A 16929-nucleotide genomic window follows, 5' to 3' on the forward strand; every position below is an offset into this window, starting at 1 on the left:
AGCAAAAGGTAATTGTTTCAGTTTCAAATGGCTCTGCATCTATAAAGCTAATTACCCAGAAGCACTGCGCACTTACATTAAGTCACTTGCAAGGCTGCAGGTGGTGTTTACAAAGGTGTAAAATAAAGTTATGTCTCCGACAAGAATGTACCAATAATCTATGGTACTAACGTTACCCAACATATTCATTACCATATTAATATTGTTAACACGGTATACCCTCATTATCAGGCAAACGCACAGCTAATTACTGGCTAAACCTTTGGAAAGAGATGTTTTTCTTCGTATTATGATGTACGTACATACACAGGAAGTTATACATAAATGACTCTTTAGTTACCCTGAGGGTTCATTTTATTGAAACACACCTTTTCATACAAAAGGCTCAACATCCATCCATCCATCCATCCATCCATCCAACCACTTAACCCGATGAGGGTTATGGAGAACTGTAGGCTATCCCAGAAGCATTGGGTGGAAGGCCGAGGGGGCCACACCTTGGACAGGACACCAGTCCATAGCAGGGTATTGGCTCAAAATGTTGTTGAATTATTTCAGCAAATGTATTGTTATGGATTTACTGTAAGCGTTAAAAAAACATAATGAATAATTTAATTCAGTAAAAACTGAAAGTTTCTAAGTTCATTCCTAACTGAGATATATAAGCATTGTGACACATTGTATTCTAAGGTGAAACTTTATCTGTGAATTGTGAGAACATGACATTTTGCATATAATGGGTTACATTATATATATACTGTATATATATTTAGGGTAAGATGGCAGTGTGCATGGACACAGCAGCTTGGTACTCCCTGTAATTTCTTTGTATTGCACAGCAGTAGAATGGCAATAAAGTCTTCAATTTAATTGAAACACTGATAAGACTGATAGACCTTTGACAACACTGATAGACCTTTTTCTATGAAATTCATTCTCTTGTAAATGAAGAAAAATCATTTCAAAAGTCACTTAGAAACACAGAATACAACTTAAAATCTGTGGTAACTTCATCTCCTTTGGAAGACGGTCTCACACACACACACACACAGGCCGAAGCTGCTTGTCCTGAGCAGGGTCGCGGTGAGCCGGAGCCTAGCCCGGCAACACAGGGCATAGGGCTGGAAGGGGAGGGGACACAACAAGGACAGGACACCAGTCCATCACAAGGCACCCCAAGCAGGACTCAAACCCCAGACCCACCAGAGAGCAGGACCCAGCCAAGCCTGCTGCACCACTGTGCCCCCTCGTTTCAATTCAATTCAATATGTTACCACTGCTCATAAGCATATCGCTCTCATAATATAAAAAAGAGCACTGAATGAATCGCAAGGAATGCAAGACTTTTTTTTTTTTTTGGCATTTCACTGTTTTGGTTTTACTTTTTGAAACTGATATATTCTAAAGATATCTGTCCTGCAACAGCAATACGGGGCGGGGAATAAATTTAATTATTTGGGCATTTTTCAGTATGACTGTGTCTGTTTGTCTATTCCATAAAAGCACCAAATAAGAGAGCAGAGTAAAGAGCAATCTGGCTAGGTTAAAAATTGCTCGGTAGTCTTTGATGGAGGGACTACTCTGGTTCAAAGTTGGCCCATTTTAACATGCAGCCCATGTGCAGTGAAGCCCACAGATGTTGAGGGAAAGGAACAGAGAGCCCCCAGTGTTCCTGTCAAGTCTGTCTGCACCATCGCCACCAATACTCAGGCAGCCTGCATCTGGATCTTTGAAGATAACTGTCTTATTAATAAACAAACAGACCAATTTTCCGAATCGGGGGGTGGGAAGAAGATAGAAATTTGATTAGGTCAATACAAGCGTGGTTTTATTAAAGTCCAAATTGACAAGCAGCAGTTCTCAAAGGAAAACGGAGATAGTGATCCAAGGCTGACCATGAAGACTGCTTCCACACTGAGATAAAGCCCTCCACCAATAGTAAAAAAAAAAAAAAAGGAGTTTAAAGAAAAAAAACGCCCATTTGAAGTAAGCATCTTATGAAAAATAAGAATAAATTAAATATGATGCAGGAAACAAAACGAAAAAAGATTACTTCTTTTTTTTTTTTTTTTTAAGTACAAATACAGTAACGCTACATTAAGCTTTCGAAACATCACGGCTAAATATTTTCAGAGCCACAGTGAAAACACTTTCCTGTATTTACGTTGACTGATATGGACACAGTCTTGGCCACCCTTTTCATAAAGGAACATTCTCAATATTTAATGCCAGTGCCCATCACTATTTTAATGATGCTCTCTGCAGGTGAACAGGGGTGCAACCACTTCTCGCTATATTGGACTTGTTCAATAATTCACGGTGATATGAAAGTCAATAAAACTTGCCATACCTCTGGTCATTACGATTCCCGCCAAGACTTTGTGACGCGTATGCAAGGGGGGGCAGCGGCCTGCCAGCTCGCGGTATTTCTCTGTCACCATGTGGAATATTGAATCGGCAAAGTCCTGCAAGACACAATCATTCCTTTATTCCTTTTATTACACATGAAGACACATAGTTTATTGCTGGAGAATGTCTTGTTTCGGTGAGCTGTTCTCACTCGAAACACAACAAAGCATATTAAGTATAAAAAATATAAGTCATGATACATGAACCATAAAGGGCATGAGGTATAAAGATATTTCTGCCTAAAAGATGGCGAGATGTACAACTTTTATGACAAACTTGAGAACCACATACATTATGTCCATGTTGTGCCATTTAAACGCTGCATACAAAGTTCAGATCTGGCGGAGCATGGGGAACACCAATGCTTTCTGTAAGGAAACAGGGCTGTGAGGACAGTAAGCAAAGGCATTGGGGATCTACCCCGGTAATGTACCGCACTGGCTCCCGTTCGGGGATCCGCTTGTGTTTGTTTTGTAGTGGCCCCGCTCATTTCCGAATTAATCAACTTAGGTGCAGAGGCAAAAGGCCGGGGCGCCAGACTGCTTGTTGGAAATGCACTTGCTAATGAGGCAAAAGGTTAGCTGGGTGACACGAGGGCTCGGACGCCTCGAAATAAACCATCTGTGCTTTTAGTTGTGCCATAACCGCGAACCGGGAACCCGGTGAAGACACTGTCTGGCCTGCATTTATCGCTCACAACACAGAAGCTCTGATTTAAGCCCGTGCCGTTTAGCAGATGTTGCCGTGCTGCACATGCTGCTTTCACACCATCTTGACCCCATGTACTTTATTTGATGCTATAATTATCAGCTTACCCTCGACGGTCCCTTGCCAACCACAGATTAGCAAAAACAAGAGGGACTGCGCGGCCAGTGGAGCAAAGAGCAGATAAGACATATTACAGGTTAAGAGATACAGATAAAAATAAGGTTTTGCAGGGCAAATCACAGTCTTCACACTCTCTGCAGTGCTGTCATGTGGTTAAGGTTTGTGGTTCATAAATGTGGAGCAAAGGGATCCCACCCCGTTCATGCGGGAAAGGCCCTTTTCTCAGCTTGGCTCAAAACTTCTGGCATGTTTGGCAAAAATAAAAACCAAAACAAATGTTCACAATGCATTCGCACTATTAGCAGCCAGTTCCATTCTCACAGTTTGGGATTCACGAGGGTTTAGGAGACCAGTCTCGATGAGAGCAGCATCTTTGCAGAAAGTGGAGCAGTTTTGTCACTGAAGAATCGCTGCAAAAAAAAAAAACATTTTGGGAAATGCTTCTCAATTACGTTCCATTGTTGTAGCCTCTACCACATTTTACATATGTTTTAATGACACTGGAAAGATTAAACGGGAGGCCAAACGCTAAAGTCCCACGGAACCATGCTTTTCTGGAAAATGGCACAAGGCCCGGTCCTTCCTTTCCTGTTTTCACAGCACACCGACCTGCTGGCCTCCACAAAATCCCACAAACTGATCTGACTGGACTCAGGCCCTCACCACCCGCCTAATCCTCCGAGCGATTCATGGTCTTCTGGTGCCGTGCATTAGCCGTACGGTCAGAATATTCAGAGGAACTAATGGAGTGAAGCAAGGGGCCAGTGAAGGGAGGGACTGGACCCTGGCAGCGCCTAGCTGGACAGCAGAGCATGTTCCGGCAATGTGTCCTGCTACATGCTGCTCCGTTGACGCTCCCTGCCCACAGTTGAAGGAAATGCGCCGAAGGCTTGGAAATTAATTTGATTGACTCTACTCAGAATTGTAACCAAAGTTTTGAAGAAACCTTGCTCCACTTTACCCTCTGCAATGCTATCCTTTCACACTTCTGCACACACCACATTTTAGAAAAATTGCAGAAGTGCGTCGTTTAAGTTTGATCCTTGGAGAGGTTGTGTTAAGTTCTTAGAAAATAAAAAAAATATATATATCTAATTTCAGCAGGGGTGCTCAAACTTTTTCGCCATAATTTCATATTTTCAGTTCTGTTGATTAATGTACTCAAATCCTGCAGCGGTAAAGTTTTGAAAGGCCCTTTTTCCATAGTGACCTTTGAAGAGGTATGTACCTTAGACAGCTGGTAGTGTAGTGGCTAGTGCTGTTGCCTTTATACCCAAATGTTGCAGGTTTGATCCCCACATCTAGATGTAGCACTCTTGAGCAATGTACTGAAATCTTGCACATTTATTCAGGGCACCTAGTGTCTCTAAACTGCTAGCAATGATTGCTTGACTGTGTGTGGCTACCATGGAACCGACTGGTGTTTGATCCAGGATGTACCCCGATTAGCCTTGCACCCTGTGCTTCCTCCCGACCGCTCCGACCCCAACTTGGACAAGTGGTGCCCATCATCAGAGAGTATTTGTTTTAACCTCCTTAAAACCAATCAAGTTACTTTTAATGCGAACCAGTGGAGACATCTCCTCGCTGTCTGCAGATCTCTGGATTTCATTGACTGGTGTCAGTCATAGTCAATTAGAATGTGAACTATCATTCTTTTTTCATTTAATTGATGGCTTTATCCAAAGGGAACTGCATTTGTTTACCCATTTATCCAGAATAGAATTTTTACAGCAGGTATTCCGGGAAAGAACATCACTCAAACCAAACTTTACGAAAACTGTTCTCAATACAATTTTACCGTTGACGCTAACTTATTTGTAGGGAACTTTCTTGTCAAAAATACTTAAAAATTTAAAGAATTAATGCAGAAACTTATGTGTTTCGGTTTAGTCTTTCATACAATCAAGCATCCTAGATTCTAACAACAGTTAAATACAAGGATATGTGAGAAATATATACAGTATTCCGTGCCCATTGTGTTACTTCAAAATGAAACAACTCATTAAGGGTAAATTCATTTACCATGACAGTATAATACCAAGAATTAGTTTTACACCCAAGGAGAAAACAAGTACGCCTATCATATACTGCACACCATGCACACACAATCCACACACCACTATAAAAAAAGTATATGCATTACCCCCTTCTTGTGTTTCTGTATATATCGCTATGGCAACGAACAATGTCTTAGCTAGTTCCACTCTTTTCTCTCAGAAGTCAATATTGTGCCAAGAAACAAATGTCAACAGAGAAATTTTCTCCACTGATCCCTGACCCAGAAGTCTGTCCCTCCGTGGCTCATGCTGACACAAGGGCTCAACTGCTGCTTAATTTCCTGCAAGGAGGAAAATATTGTGGACTTAGAACTGTGACATCCAGTGCTGGGACACGTGCCTCGGATGCCAGGCAGTGAAATCGCCACCGATTTTACATCACAAAGGGAGTAGATGACACAGAAATCCTAAAAGTGAATCTACTATTTCATTGACACAGAACTAACTACTTAAGAATTTATTAATGATATTACAATATTAAGCTGTTTGCCTTTAGCCAGTGCTTTTTGGGAAAGCAACGTACAACAACTCACAGATCTGGACAGTTTTCTACTGGAGTAGTTTAAGGCACTACCTTACTATCTTCTGTAAGGGCACTATAGCAGTCGGTGAGACTCAAACCAGCAACCTTTGGGCCTTAAGGAATCGCGTACATCCACTATGCTATCAGCTGCCCTGTTTACTTGTATGTACACATTTTAATTTTCAATACCAGTTTTGTAAAGTAGACTCTGACAATGCTGGCAAAGAACAAAAAAACCACTAATACATAGACAGTATGCAAATATTTTATTTATTTAACAAATAGCAAGTCCACACAGAAAAGCTTTGTTATTTCTTCCAAAGGTGCAACAAAAAGAGTGCATTCATACCTCACCGTGGTTCAGGCCAAATGCCATTCTTGTTGTTGAAAATATCCAGTCTTCCTTTTGGAAAAGCAGACATTAAAAAAAGAGCCATTTTTATAATGATTTTTTGCGTATATTATGATGCATGTGACAGTGAAAGAGCTCCAGATGAAACTGTGCGGGAGGATAATGCTCAGTGGCAATTAGCTGTATTCATTGTGCAGGAACGGAACGGTAATGTACATTGCCAGCATATCCCTGACACTGGAGCAAATCGCAATATCAAGTTCAAGAATGTAATCATACGTGTGCATGTGCGACAGCTGTTTTTTTTTTTTTTTTTTTTTAAATCCCTGGCTACCTTATCAGGTTCCACCAGAGCTGCAATGTCTGCATAAAAATAGGCTGCGTGTTATATTTCTTCATAGAGGTATTTAACAATTTATTCTCCCAGTGGTAATAATGTCTCTCTGGCACAATTTCACCCTCACTTCTGCCACAAAATCTATGGCTTTTGAAATTCGATATCTATTGGGCATGTGGGGTCTCACCCTGTGGGCTTCTTGAAATCTCAAAGAACCAGATATTCACAGTGAGACAGATTTGCCCTCATCTGTACTCCAAACCCCCTTCTGCCAGATATTCCGATAGTATCGGAAGTAGATCACTGGCACAAACGGAGAAATGTTGAAACTCTTTGTGTTCTTTCCTTTTTTGTTCCTTTAGTTTTATTTTATTTTATTTATTTGCTGGCCACCATCCCAACCACCCACGCCACCGGACCCGGAACAGTATTCTGACAACATCTCAGGAAGATGAACTGTGCACCGGGGCGCAGCGTTGCCTGAAACCATGTCCAACCTTTTCTGCGCCACGTCCAGATGGCTGTACAGCCTGTGCGCCAGACCCTGCCCGTTGATGCCTTTCACAAGAGCAGCAGGGCGCCGTCAGTCAGAGCACGCGGGGCTGGGGCCACGTGGCACGGAAGCGGAACCCGCCCCGCTGCCCGTGCAAGGAGTCGAGGCGGTCAATCTGTTGGGCCCATCGGGCAGGGGCGCACCCCTGGGGACGTGGCCACTAAACTCCAGTCGGCCAACCGCACACCTGAATTCAAACAGGCCTTCTGGGTACACACTTTATCTCCAGTCGCTGACCTAAAAAAGATAAGACAACCCCTACCCCCCCAAACAGACACGGGTGGAGAAGTGAAGGTGACCCATGATTAACATGACATACATAGGGTAGAAAAAGGCATCTCAGCCCCGTCTTGTGATATTTGCCCTGTCTGGAGGGGGACTTAGTGAGCTAAGAAAAAGAATAAACAGAGGCTTGACGCTGGTCTTGGTTCGCCGGTTTCTGAGGTTAGCAGTGTGAGGAGACAATTATGTTGAGTTTAGACTACGTAGTTATTAGCCAGTGAGTAAACAGTGAGCCAGTGTTGAGGTCGAGATGAATTAATATTAGATAGCAGCTAAGCCACATGAATAAAAAATAAAAAAAACACACGCACGCACACAAATGTGTCACAGTATGCACATCACCGGAAAGGTTCCTTCGGTGTGGCTTATTAAAAACCTAAGATCGAGACCAAGCACAGCTTATTTCCATTTATTCATTTAGCTCATCCTTTTTCCAAAGTAACTTACACTGATTTCCCATTTATACTGCTGGCTAACCTTTATTGTATTATTTCAGAGTATGTACCTTGATCAAGGGTACTAAAGTAGGCAGTGAGAGTCTAACCTGGGTCTTTCAGCTCTGAAGGTGGCAATTCTAGCCACTACACGAGCTGCTGACCCCACGCAGCTACATAGATTGAACACTAATAAAGTTGGACTCATTAGACATACAAATAAGCTAATTACCGTATGCAAAGTCTAGTTCAGCTAAGTCCTCTAAATGCGAAATTCTTTGGAATTTTTAAGCCATGAAATTTGAAATCACTTTCCCCATGTCCTCATACATTCAGTTTGTAGGGGGTTAGGTTTATTTCATAGATCATTGCTATCGAATGCCACCAAATGATAGATAAGCACATAGTGGGGTGGGGTATTTTTGGTTCATTTGACATAGAATGACCCGATTCTTGTGTCAAAGCCATTACTATCAGATTTGGTCGGGTCTCTCCAACATTCCTCTCTGGCATTTCCATCACCCATCTGAACAAGCACAAGTTTTGGGCACACGGCTGTGACAACAACATGTGTTATCTCTGTGCACAGACACATAGTCATATTTGTGGAAATCATGTCACCGCCAAAGCCAATCGAATAAACAGGTAGGGGGAAAGAAAGCTGATTTCATGATAAATTCCATCTGTGATGTGAATACATAAGCCGAACCAACAAAGTGACAAAGGACCGCATGTCGGTGTTACAGCACATGGCATGCGCTGTAAATGAATGATAGTTCAGAATGATTAAGCTCACTTCTCAGGTCACAGTCATCTTCTGAAGAGTGTGGAAACTAAATGTGTAGTTTGATCACGGAAGGAAGTAAAGAAAAAATACACAGATACTGTTTCACAGACGTATATTAAATCAAAGTTTCATCATAAAAACATGCTGTCTTCAGTTATAGTTTAGGTATCATGTCTCAGTCACACTGTCTGAAACTGCTTGTCCCGAGCGGGGTCGTAGCAAACCGGAGCCTAACCAGGCAACACAGGGCACAAGGGACACACCCAGGATGGGATACCAGTCTGTTACAAGGCACCCCAAGCAGGGCTCGAACCTCAAACCCACTAGAGAGCAGAACCTAGCCAAACCTGCTGTGCCACTGCGCCCCCACTCATATCTCAATAAAACTGGTAGTTATTCATTAAGGACAATTTTTTTCTCCTCACAATGCACAGTATTTGGTTAAAATAGTGAGCTTATTACAACATTTTACCCATTTATACAGCTGGGTAATTTTTAATGGAGCAGTTCAAGAATCTTGATCAAGGGTACGACAGCAGGAGGTAGGATCTGAACATGAACTTTTTGGCCGCAAGGAAACAGCACTAACCACTGCATCACCTGCTGCACGCCATAATGTTCTGCTAATGTGTAATAATTGTATGTTATACATCAGTGAATAAAAAGACAGGGCAGTGAAACCACATACACCTCCCTAGCATAGATCCTTTTCAGACTGTAAGGAACAGTTGGCAAAGGTGATAAGCAGCGCTGGGTCGTAACATAAAGCATTCAATAAGTTCTGAGACTAACCACCATGTGGCGCTGCTGTACTGGCAAATTATTGGCTTCCTCTGCTGCACTGCATCTATGGACTTGAAACCCACAAAAAACAAGTTATAATACGATAAAAACAGAAACACAATTGTTTCCTGTTAATGTTCATTATGCTGCTCTTTTAATTTTAAAACCTAATTTTTTACAATAATAAACAAATTAAAAGGTGATGAGGATGCTTGACATAAAAAAATCTCTCCCAGTATTTTCCAGGGAGAAAAATCCTGTAGAATATGTATTATTTTGTTATCCCACCTTCCGAAAGACTTGTAAGTAAAGCAGGAAAGACTCAAACACAGGGTATCAAGTACTGTAACAGGATTCCATCTTCATAACAATATATGCCCAATGACCCAAAGGACAGAGTTCAACCTCTTCTGAAAAAAAACTACATAAACTTTAACTGAATAAATTGAGTACAAAAGCAGACTGCTACGCTCCTCCATCTCTGCCCACTTGGTGGTCCGTCGTACACAGGGTCCAAAATCTAAAGCGCAATGGTTCTCGGTTCTGAGTCCAGCACGGTGGAATGAACTCCCTCTGTCCCTCAGAGCGATTGAATCCCTTTCAACAATCAAGAAAATCTCAAAACATGTCTTTTTCAGAGCCACTTCTCTCCTGATCTTCTGTCTATACATACATTTGCATCACATTGGGTGTCCCATATAGCTTTGTGTTTTCAACTAATTCTCTATGACGCTACTTGTGGAACGTGTGCAACAGCAAAAACGGTGGTATTGAACTAAGTGACTGTACTTGTATTATGTGTCTGCATCTATAGCTGTGTTTGTGAAGCGCACTCTTCTTTCCTCTGAGTTGTACGTCATGTTGGAGGAAAGCACCTGCTAAACGAATGAATGTAAAGGTAAACGAATGACGACTTAGTCAGCCTGCTTTGAGCTGAACTGCAGAGTCTGTTGCCAAGCGTAGCACCTTAAACGTGGCTGACATTTAAGAAAAAAGAAGCTCTATTTCCTTGGCAGCGTGTAGCATAGTGACTGAGTCGCTGAAGTGAAAGTCAAACCTGCATCTTTCAGGAAGGAAATGTCCAAATTCCAAATGATGATTCTATAACTGGGAAACGCGTGCTCTCTGACTTGATTCTGTATTCAAGATACATCAGGTAATAAGTACAGGATATGCATCTTCCAGGCTGCTGACAGGAAGCCAAATCGAAAAGTGCTGTTTTGAAGAAAAATCGTGATCGGCAAGCGTCGGCGCTCACATTCATCTAGCAGCACGCTGAACATGGCTGACGGAGTGCGGAGCATGCCCAGCGCCATGTCTGGTGAGCTCAGCTCTCCCAAAGCCTTCCAGCCAGCCATATATCATGAAATATTGATATGGTTCCACTAGACTGCCACACCTGACATTTGATTCATAGCTTAGGGTGTTCTTTTTTAATTCTGAACAGTCAACAAGGGATCAAGGGAAAATGTCAGATGTGCATTGTTTGGAAAGCAAGAGTGGCGTGTCTGAGATTGGTGGAGGGGCGTACACAGGTAACTCTGTTTTGCCCGCGTGGCGTGTCGCAATTTGTCTCCCTGGCTTTTTTTTTTTTTTTTTTTACCCGTCCTCAGCACTCCTCCATAAAAGGTGGAGGCTGCCCTCTGCTCCCAAAATTTTATCCGGACCGTATTACATACTCCCGTCCCTCCGCAAGACTTCAAATGTCAGTTTCCTTGAGTATCATCAACTTCTTGAATATTGCACTAATATTGCTTTTTACATGTCAGTGGATTTTCTTAATATCCATATTGACAAATGTAAATTAAGAAATTATTCTAAGCTGCACAGTACGACACGGGGAGGAAATCGATACCCAGTTCAGGAGCCCACAAATAACACGAATTTGGTGATTTCCTGCATTTACGTTTTCTATGTTCAACAGTAAATAGCCTTTGTACCCAGAGCATTGAAGCTATTTTTATTGAAGTATATAGTATTACGTTTCTGATCTTTCACAAAATTAAATTCATCTACTCACATTTTTACTGATTTTTCTTAAACACATCTACTCTCTCAAAATACTACTAAAATCATAATTAACATAAATATATACATAGCACCAACATTACTTGTATTGAATCGCATTATAATAAACAAGTTAAAGAATAATTCACATTTGACATAATTCACAAATTCTGATTCTGAGCTCATTTATTTTTAGTTCACTTGGAGTTTGTGTTACTTCAGTATCAGTATGTGCTCGGTGATTTTAACACTACATGTAGCGCATCTACAAAGCATGAACTTTCCCCTTTGGTGATTAGCCACAGCACCTGACCATTCCAGACAAGCGTGTTGCCTCGGGCCGTCTGACACACACATCAACACACGCGCAAATACACAAACACTGGGTGTCAATGTGAATCAGGCCACTGAAGTCGGCACACGGAGGAGTCAGCTTCCGTCCGTCCTAAAGGTGATGAAACAAGCAATTTACCCCACAGCGGGACGCGACTCTATCTTTTTGGCATTCCCAGCAACTACGGGGAAAATGAATGTGGAAGAACAAAAGAAGCAAATAAAAAAACACATTCATGTCTGGTGTGTGGCAACTTATGAAAATTATCCTGCAGTCCCCTGACAGCCAGGAAGCTCACCATGTAATTATTAGGGAGTATTTTAAGAGACGTCTTTGCCATCTTTACCTCCTTTGTGAGAGCACTTCCAACTTTATGTCAACCACCAATTAAAAAACTACATTTAATTTGGGAGCTTTTTATGTGTCATTAAAAATAACAATTCCTTATTATTCATTTATTTATTTTGGAATTTAATTTCTGACATTAAGACAGCGATGACACACTGTCACTATATGATGTTTCATTTTTTAAAATTATTCTTCTCTGTTGTTCCTTATGCGTTGGTTTCTAACTGGGGCAGCAGGTGGTGCGGTGGTTTGAGGGTTGCACTGCATTCTAAGGTCATAAGTTCAAATCCAATCTTCCGATGTTGTATCAGTGATCAAAGTATTCACCCTGAGTTACTGTAATTCAGGAAAAATTGCTCTGCTGCATGAATGGATAAAGTAATAAAAGTGTTGTGAGAAACATGTCAGCTAAAAAAGTGTAAAAATAATATAAATATACCTGGTTGGTCAGATGTTCGGTACCTCAAGGGATGCCAACTGGCACCTTCAGGCATGATTCTTTAGTCAGGTAAAACTGGGCTTAATTCTGCAGAAAACCCAGAATTAAGAGCAACTGAAAATTAAGTTGAAACTCGAAGAGGCTATGTGTCAAAGTTTGGCCCATGGAAAAAATGATGGAAATATAATTTTATAATCTTCGCTGGAAGGTGGATAGGCTCTATACTCAGCAATTATACAGATACATAATTGCACCAATAAAAATGACTGCAATTTCATTTCACGTTTTGACAGGAAATGGACAACACGGAAACTTTGGAATCCTGTTACTGCTGTGTGACCTCGACTGGCCCTCAATCATCTCGGAAATGAGGTGGTGAATTTCATAATTCCACAAGAGGGGGCTAATAGCCGCAGATTAAACCTCGATTCCCTTGACTGCACCGAGCCACTGGTCGCTCTCCGCTTCTTCCTCCTGACAGCTGTCATGCATTTTCTCACTGGTCACCACCGATAATGCTGAAAACAAGTCTCCTGCCCAAAAGATGACAGACCACAAGGTCATACAGCCCTTCCCTTCGAGCCACAGCTCTCCTATCAATAATTGCCCTTCAAGCACATGATGATCTGTGGTTAATGGTAAAAAAAAAAAAAAACTTTCCATTAAAGAAACATATAAATATTGAAATAATGCAGCTGTAAGCTAAGCAAGTTTAAACTAAGACGAAGTAAAACAAGAACACCAGTTTGGGGTGTAACATGCTATGGTAATGATGTGTTCGCTATATTGTATGCAGAAATGAGATTGAGGTTGGACATACAGATAATAAAGTGAGACCTAAGGGAGATGGGCAGCACTTGGCCTTCACCCAGTTTACTGCCTTTGGTTGGATAGGTCTTCAACTAATGGGTTGGATTGGTCTTCAACTGATGGGTTGGACTGGTCTTCAGCTAATGGGTTGGACTGGTCTTCAGCTCATGGGTTGGATGAGTCTTCAGCTAAAGAGTTGGACTGGTCTTCAGCTGATGGGATAGATTGGTCTTTAGCTGATGGGTTAGAAGAGTCTACATCTAATTGGTTGGATGGGTCAGCTGTAGGGAGTACAAATGAGCACCCTGAGCCCACTTTATAAACCCAGACCTAGCTAGCTCCGGGCATCCATTCCAGCCAATTGCCGTCATACCACACTGCACAATGAGCCTAGGGGCTCCTCACTTATCCTTTTCCTCAAGTCACCGCTGCGCCGAAGAACACACGATACAAGGTCGAACCCATCAGTTGACATCAATGGTTGAGTTGCCTGCGGCGGAAGTTGTACAAGCCATTCAAATTTTGCTATTTATTTTATTTTCATTCTCTGATCTATTTATTTAGCGTGACATTAGGTATTCCTGTGATTGTTGTATGTGAAATGACATGGATTCAACATCAGTGCTCAGCAAAGAAGACCAAACACAGAAAGACTTGATGTGTATTCTATATGTGCCATATTACATAGCAATGATATTAACCAAAATCTACGCTGAGCAAGAGGTGTAGTTTTTGAATAGTGATGCAGCTATTAAGTAAGGCCAGCATAGTGGTGTGAGCTGCCACCTTTCACTCAAAGGACACCACATCCTGCTGTAGTACCTAAGTAATGAACTTACCCTAAATCAGTACAGTTAAAAAAAAAACACTCAACTGAATGAACAGGTAAATCACCGTAAGTGGTTAAATAGTGCTGGCTGCTTTGGAGAAATTATCAGGTAAAAGAACAAATGTATTTTGGGCTTCAAATTCCATCATTTTAAGGCAGGGCTACGGATTAAATAGAACAACGTAGTGGCAGAGGTAACATCCCCCACAGTTGTGGAGGTCACCACAAGTCCCAGGTAGTGATGCGTGGCCTGGCAAGCAGTCATGCGTATGAAATGGTCAGACATGCATTGTCAAGAGTAGTGGGTAAATGAAGACTTGGCTTCCGTTCACGTTCGGTCAATAAAGGGCAGGGCTGGGCATGCGACCTTACAAGAACAGATGCAGAGAAGCACACGCAGTTATACAGATGATTCATGTGAGCCTTTCCTGTAACTGTATAATTGCCCTCCATATAACTGCAGTTTAAATTTGATTATAGTTTTAATGCAGGTTACATCTTTACAGAAGGATATTAATATTTAAAAACAGATGACTTGCTAATGCAATAGGAGAATTAAGTAAAGCACATTTCCTTATTTGAGACAGTTTTCTTTTGTTGGGTGTTTTTGCCAGGTGGAAAAAAGTATAAGCAGCAGAATACATTCGGAAGACTTATAGGTCATATTTTGCATAAGTCTGAGACAGTTCATTATCGTTCTAACCTTTTCATGTACAAAGTGCTCCCATTAAGTACTTGTATACTTGTTTAAGATGCATGATCCCTTTTGCCATGATGGCTGCTTGTTTAGATGATTGTAGATGCAAAATATTTTCAGTCTGATAGAGATGTCTGCAGCTTGTGTGAGGAAAAAAAAAAAACAAACCAACTGAAGGAGTCTTTGTGTACATTTCTAGCATTAATGGGTAACTGAGGACACTCCAATGTAACAGAAGTAAATGGCTTGGCCTGTGTTAAAAAAAAAAAAAAAAAATTGAAAAACACCAAATCCAACTAACAGCTATGATCGAAACATGGACTAAACTCATTAACTCATATTGTTATATTATAATTCTATGCGGAACTGCTTCTTGAATATTAAGTACTGCACACACCATTAGTTTGCAAGTCTTCTTCATGTGTTTTTTCTGTATGAAACAACACTATATACGAATTTTTGTCCCTCAAATAAATGCCCAGGACATGCTTGTAATACAGCGATGGCACCAGTCCATGTGATGGACATGTGGATCCATGTCTCTTGATGGGCTGGCTGTGGGCCCTTCCTCTGCTGAGTTTCTGTCTCTTTAAATCTCTCTTTCACCTCCACCGCTAATTTGTTGTGGCATTATTAATGAATAATCTTCGCTTCGCGGCCGGAGAACAGAGGCTTTATTGAGATGGATTAGGAGTTAGGGATTAAAAAAGAGAATAGGCACTCGGCTCTCTGGCAGGTGGGGTCACCTTGCTGTGCCTGAAATTATTTTTAATTCACTCGTGTGGGAAAATTGCCCCGTGAAAATCCAAAGTCAGGTTTCTCATTGTCCTTTCGAGCCCTGAACCCAAAGTTTGTGATTATACGGCAAAGCTGGGTTTTTGTATATTTTGTCATGCAGCTCCGCTTTCCCCATCATTTTTCCTGCACTATGCATTCCTGCAGCCACGCCAAGGTCATGCCATGGAATCATGTGTGCCGTGTGTCAGCGAGGAGCACGTTGTCCTTCAGCACACTCGGTCTGCTCGGCGTTCTGGAAGTCTCGTGCTACCTTGGCAGCGTTTCCCCATCTCCGTCACACGGAGGAAAGATTAAGTGGCCAATCAACCTTCCAGCACGGGGCAGTCATTTAGCTTGCTAATGTGTCCAGAGTCTTCACGCCAAATTACATTTTGCTGAGGAAGTTCAAACCTGAAACTCCTGCTACTTCCCAGGGGACTCTCTATAACTGGTGACATGTCTTTTATTGAGTAACAATAATAATAATAATAATAATAAGAAGAAGAAAACTAAGAAATGCTACCAAATGGAATTTCTACCTGCCACTGATTTTACCGTTACATCAAATGGATTTTGTATCGGTTGCATAAACTAACGGTGAATTACGAAAGTGACAGAAGAGCGAAGTGCTGTTGATGGTTCCGTTTCTGTGTCCAAAGCGTGTTGAAACACGCTGCTTGACAAACTTGGTCTTAAAAGCAAGAGATGTGTCTTTGTGCAGACATCTGTGTGTCTGTACACAACTGCTGGGTGATCACCATCTGGCTAAGCCGCGCTCCCCCAAGTACAGTCTGCTGGATCTTTTGGGTAAGCCCTTAACATCACAGCGCTGCGTAATCTTTTGTGAAAACACTGAGCTAATCCCATCCGAGGCTGCGAGGGACTGCCTTCCTTTCCCGCTGCAGCCTGCATCGCGCCAGTACTATGTTGTCACGGCTTTGTTGACACAGCACAGCAGGGATGGGGGGCACCTTTGGCCAACTCGCTTGCTGGCACCTGCAGCCTGTCTATCTATCTATCTATCTATCTATCTATCTATCTGCCCACCTCCCTGCCCTCTAGATGTAACAAAGGCTCAGCATCAACACACCTTATGACAGCGCTTGAGAATTCCAAACATCGTTGGGTTGTAATCCTCCAAAATGATCCCGTCAGTGATTTACGTTGGACTGTTCTAGGGGGAATTCGGAGATCATAGGAATGCTAGGTTCCACCCTATAATTTTTGTGCAATATCATTACTGCCACCACACACACACACACACACACACACACACACACACACACACACTACCATATATACTGAGTTGTAATATACATAGAGAAATTGCCTGGTTAATG

The 16929-nt window shown here is 41.8% G+C and overlaps 1 protein-coding gene across 2 annotated transcripts in view; it reads right to left on the reverse strand.

Moving 5' to 3' along the window:
• The window catches only part of adarb2 (adenosine deaminase RNA specific B2 (inactive)), a 125115-nt gene that overhangs the window by 24966 nt on the left and 83220 nt on the right, over nucleotides 1-16929 (reverse strand). For both annotated transcript variants that reach the window (XM_029246365.1, XM_029246366.1), the window contains exon 4: nucleotides 2351-2465. In XM_029246365.1, the coding sequence (XP_029102198.1) occupies nucleotides 2351-2465 (115 nt within the window). The remainder of the gene's footprint in view (nucleotides 1-2350; nucleotides 2466-16929) is intronic.

This window comes from Scleropages formosus, chromosome 19 (assembly GCF_900964775.1).
Source record: "Scleropages formosus chromosome 19, fSclFor1.1, whole genome shotgun sequence".
Lineage (NCBI taxonomy): Eukaryota > Metazoa > Chordata > Actinopteri > Osteoglossiformes > Osteoglossidae > Scleropages > Scleropages formosus.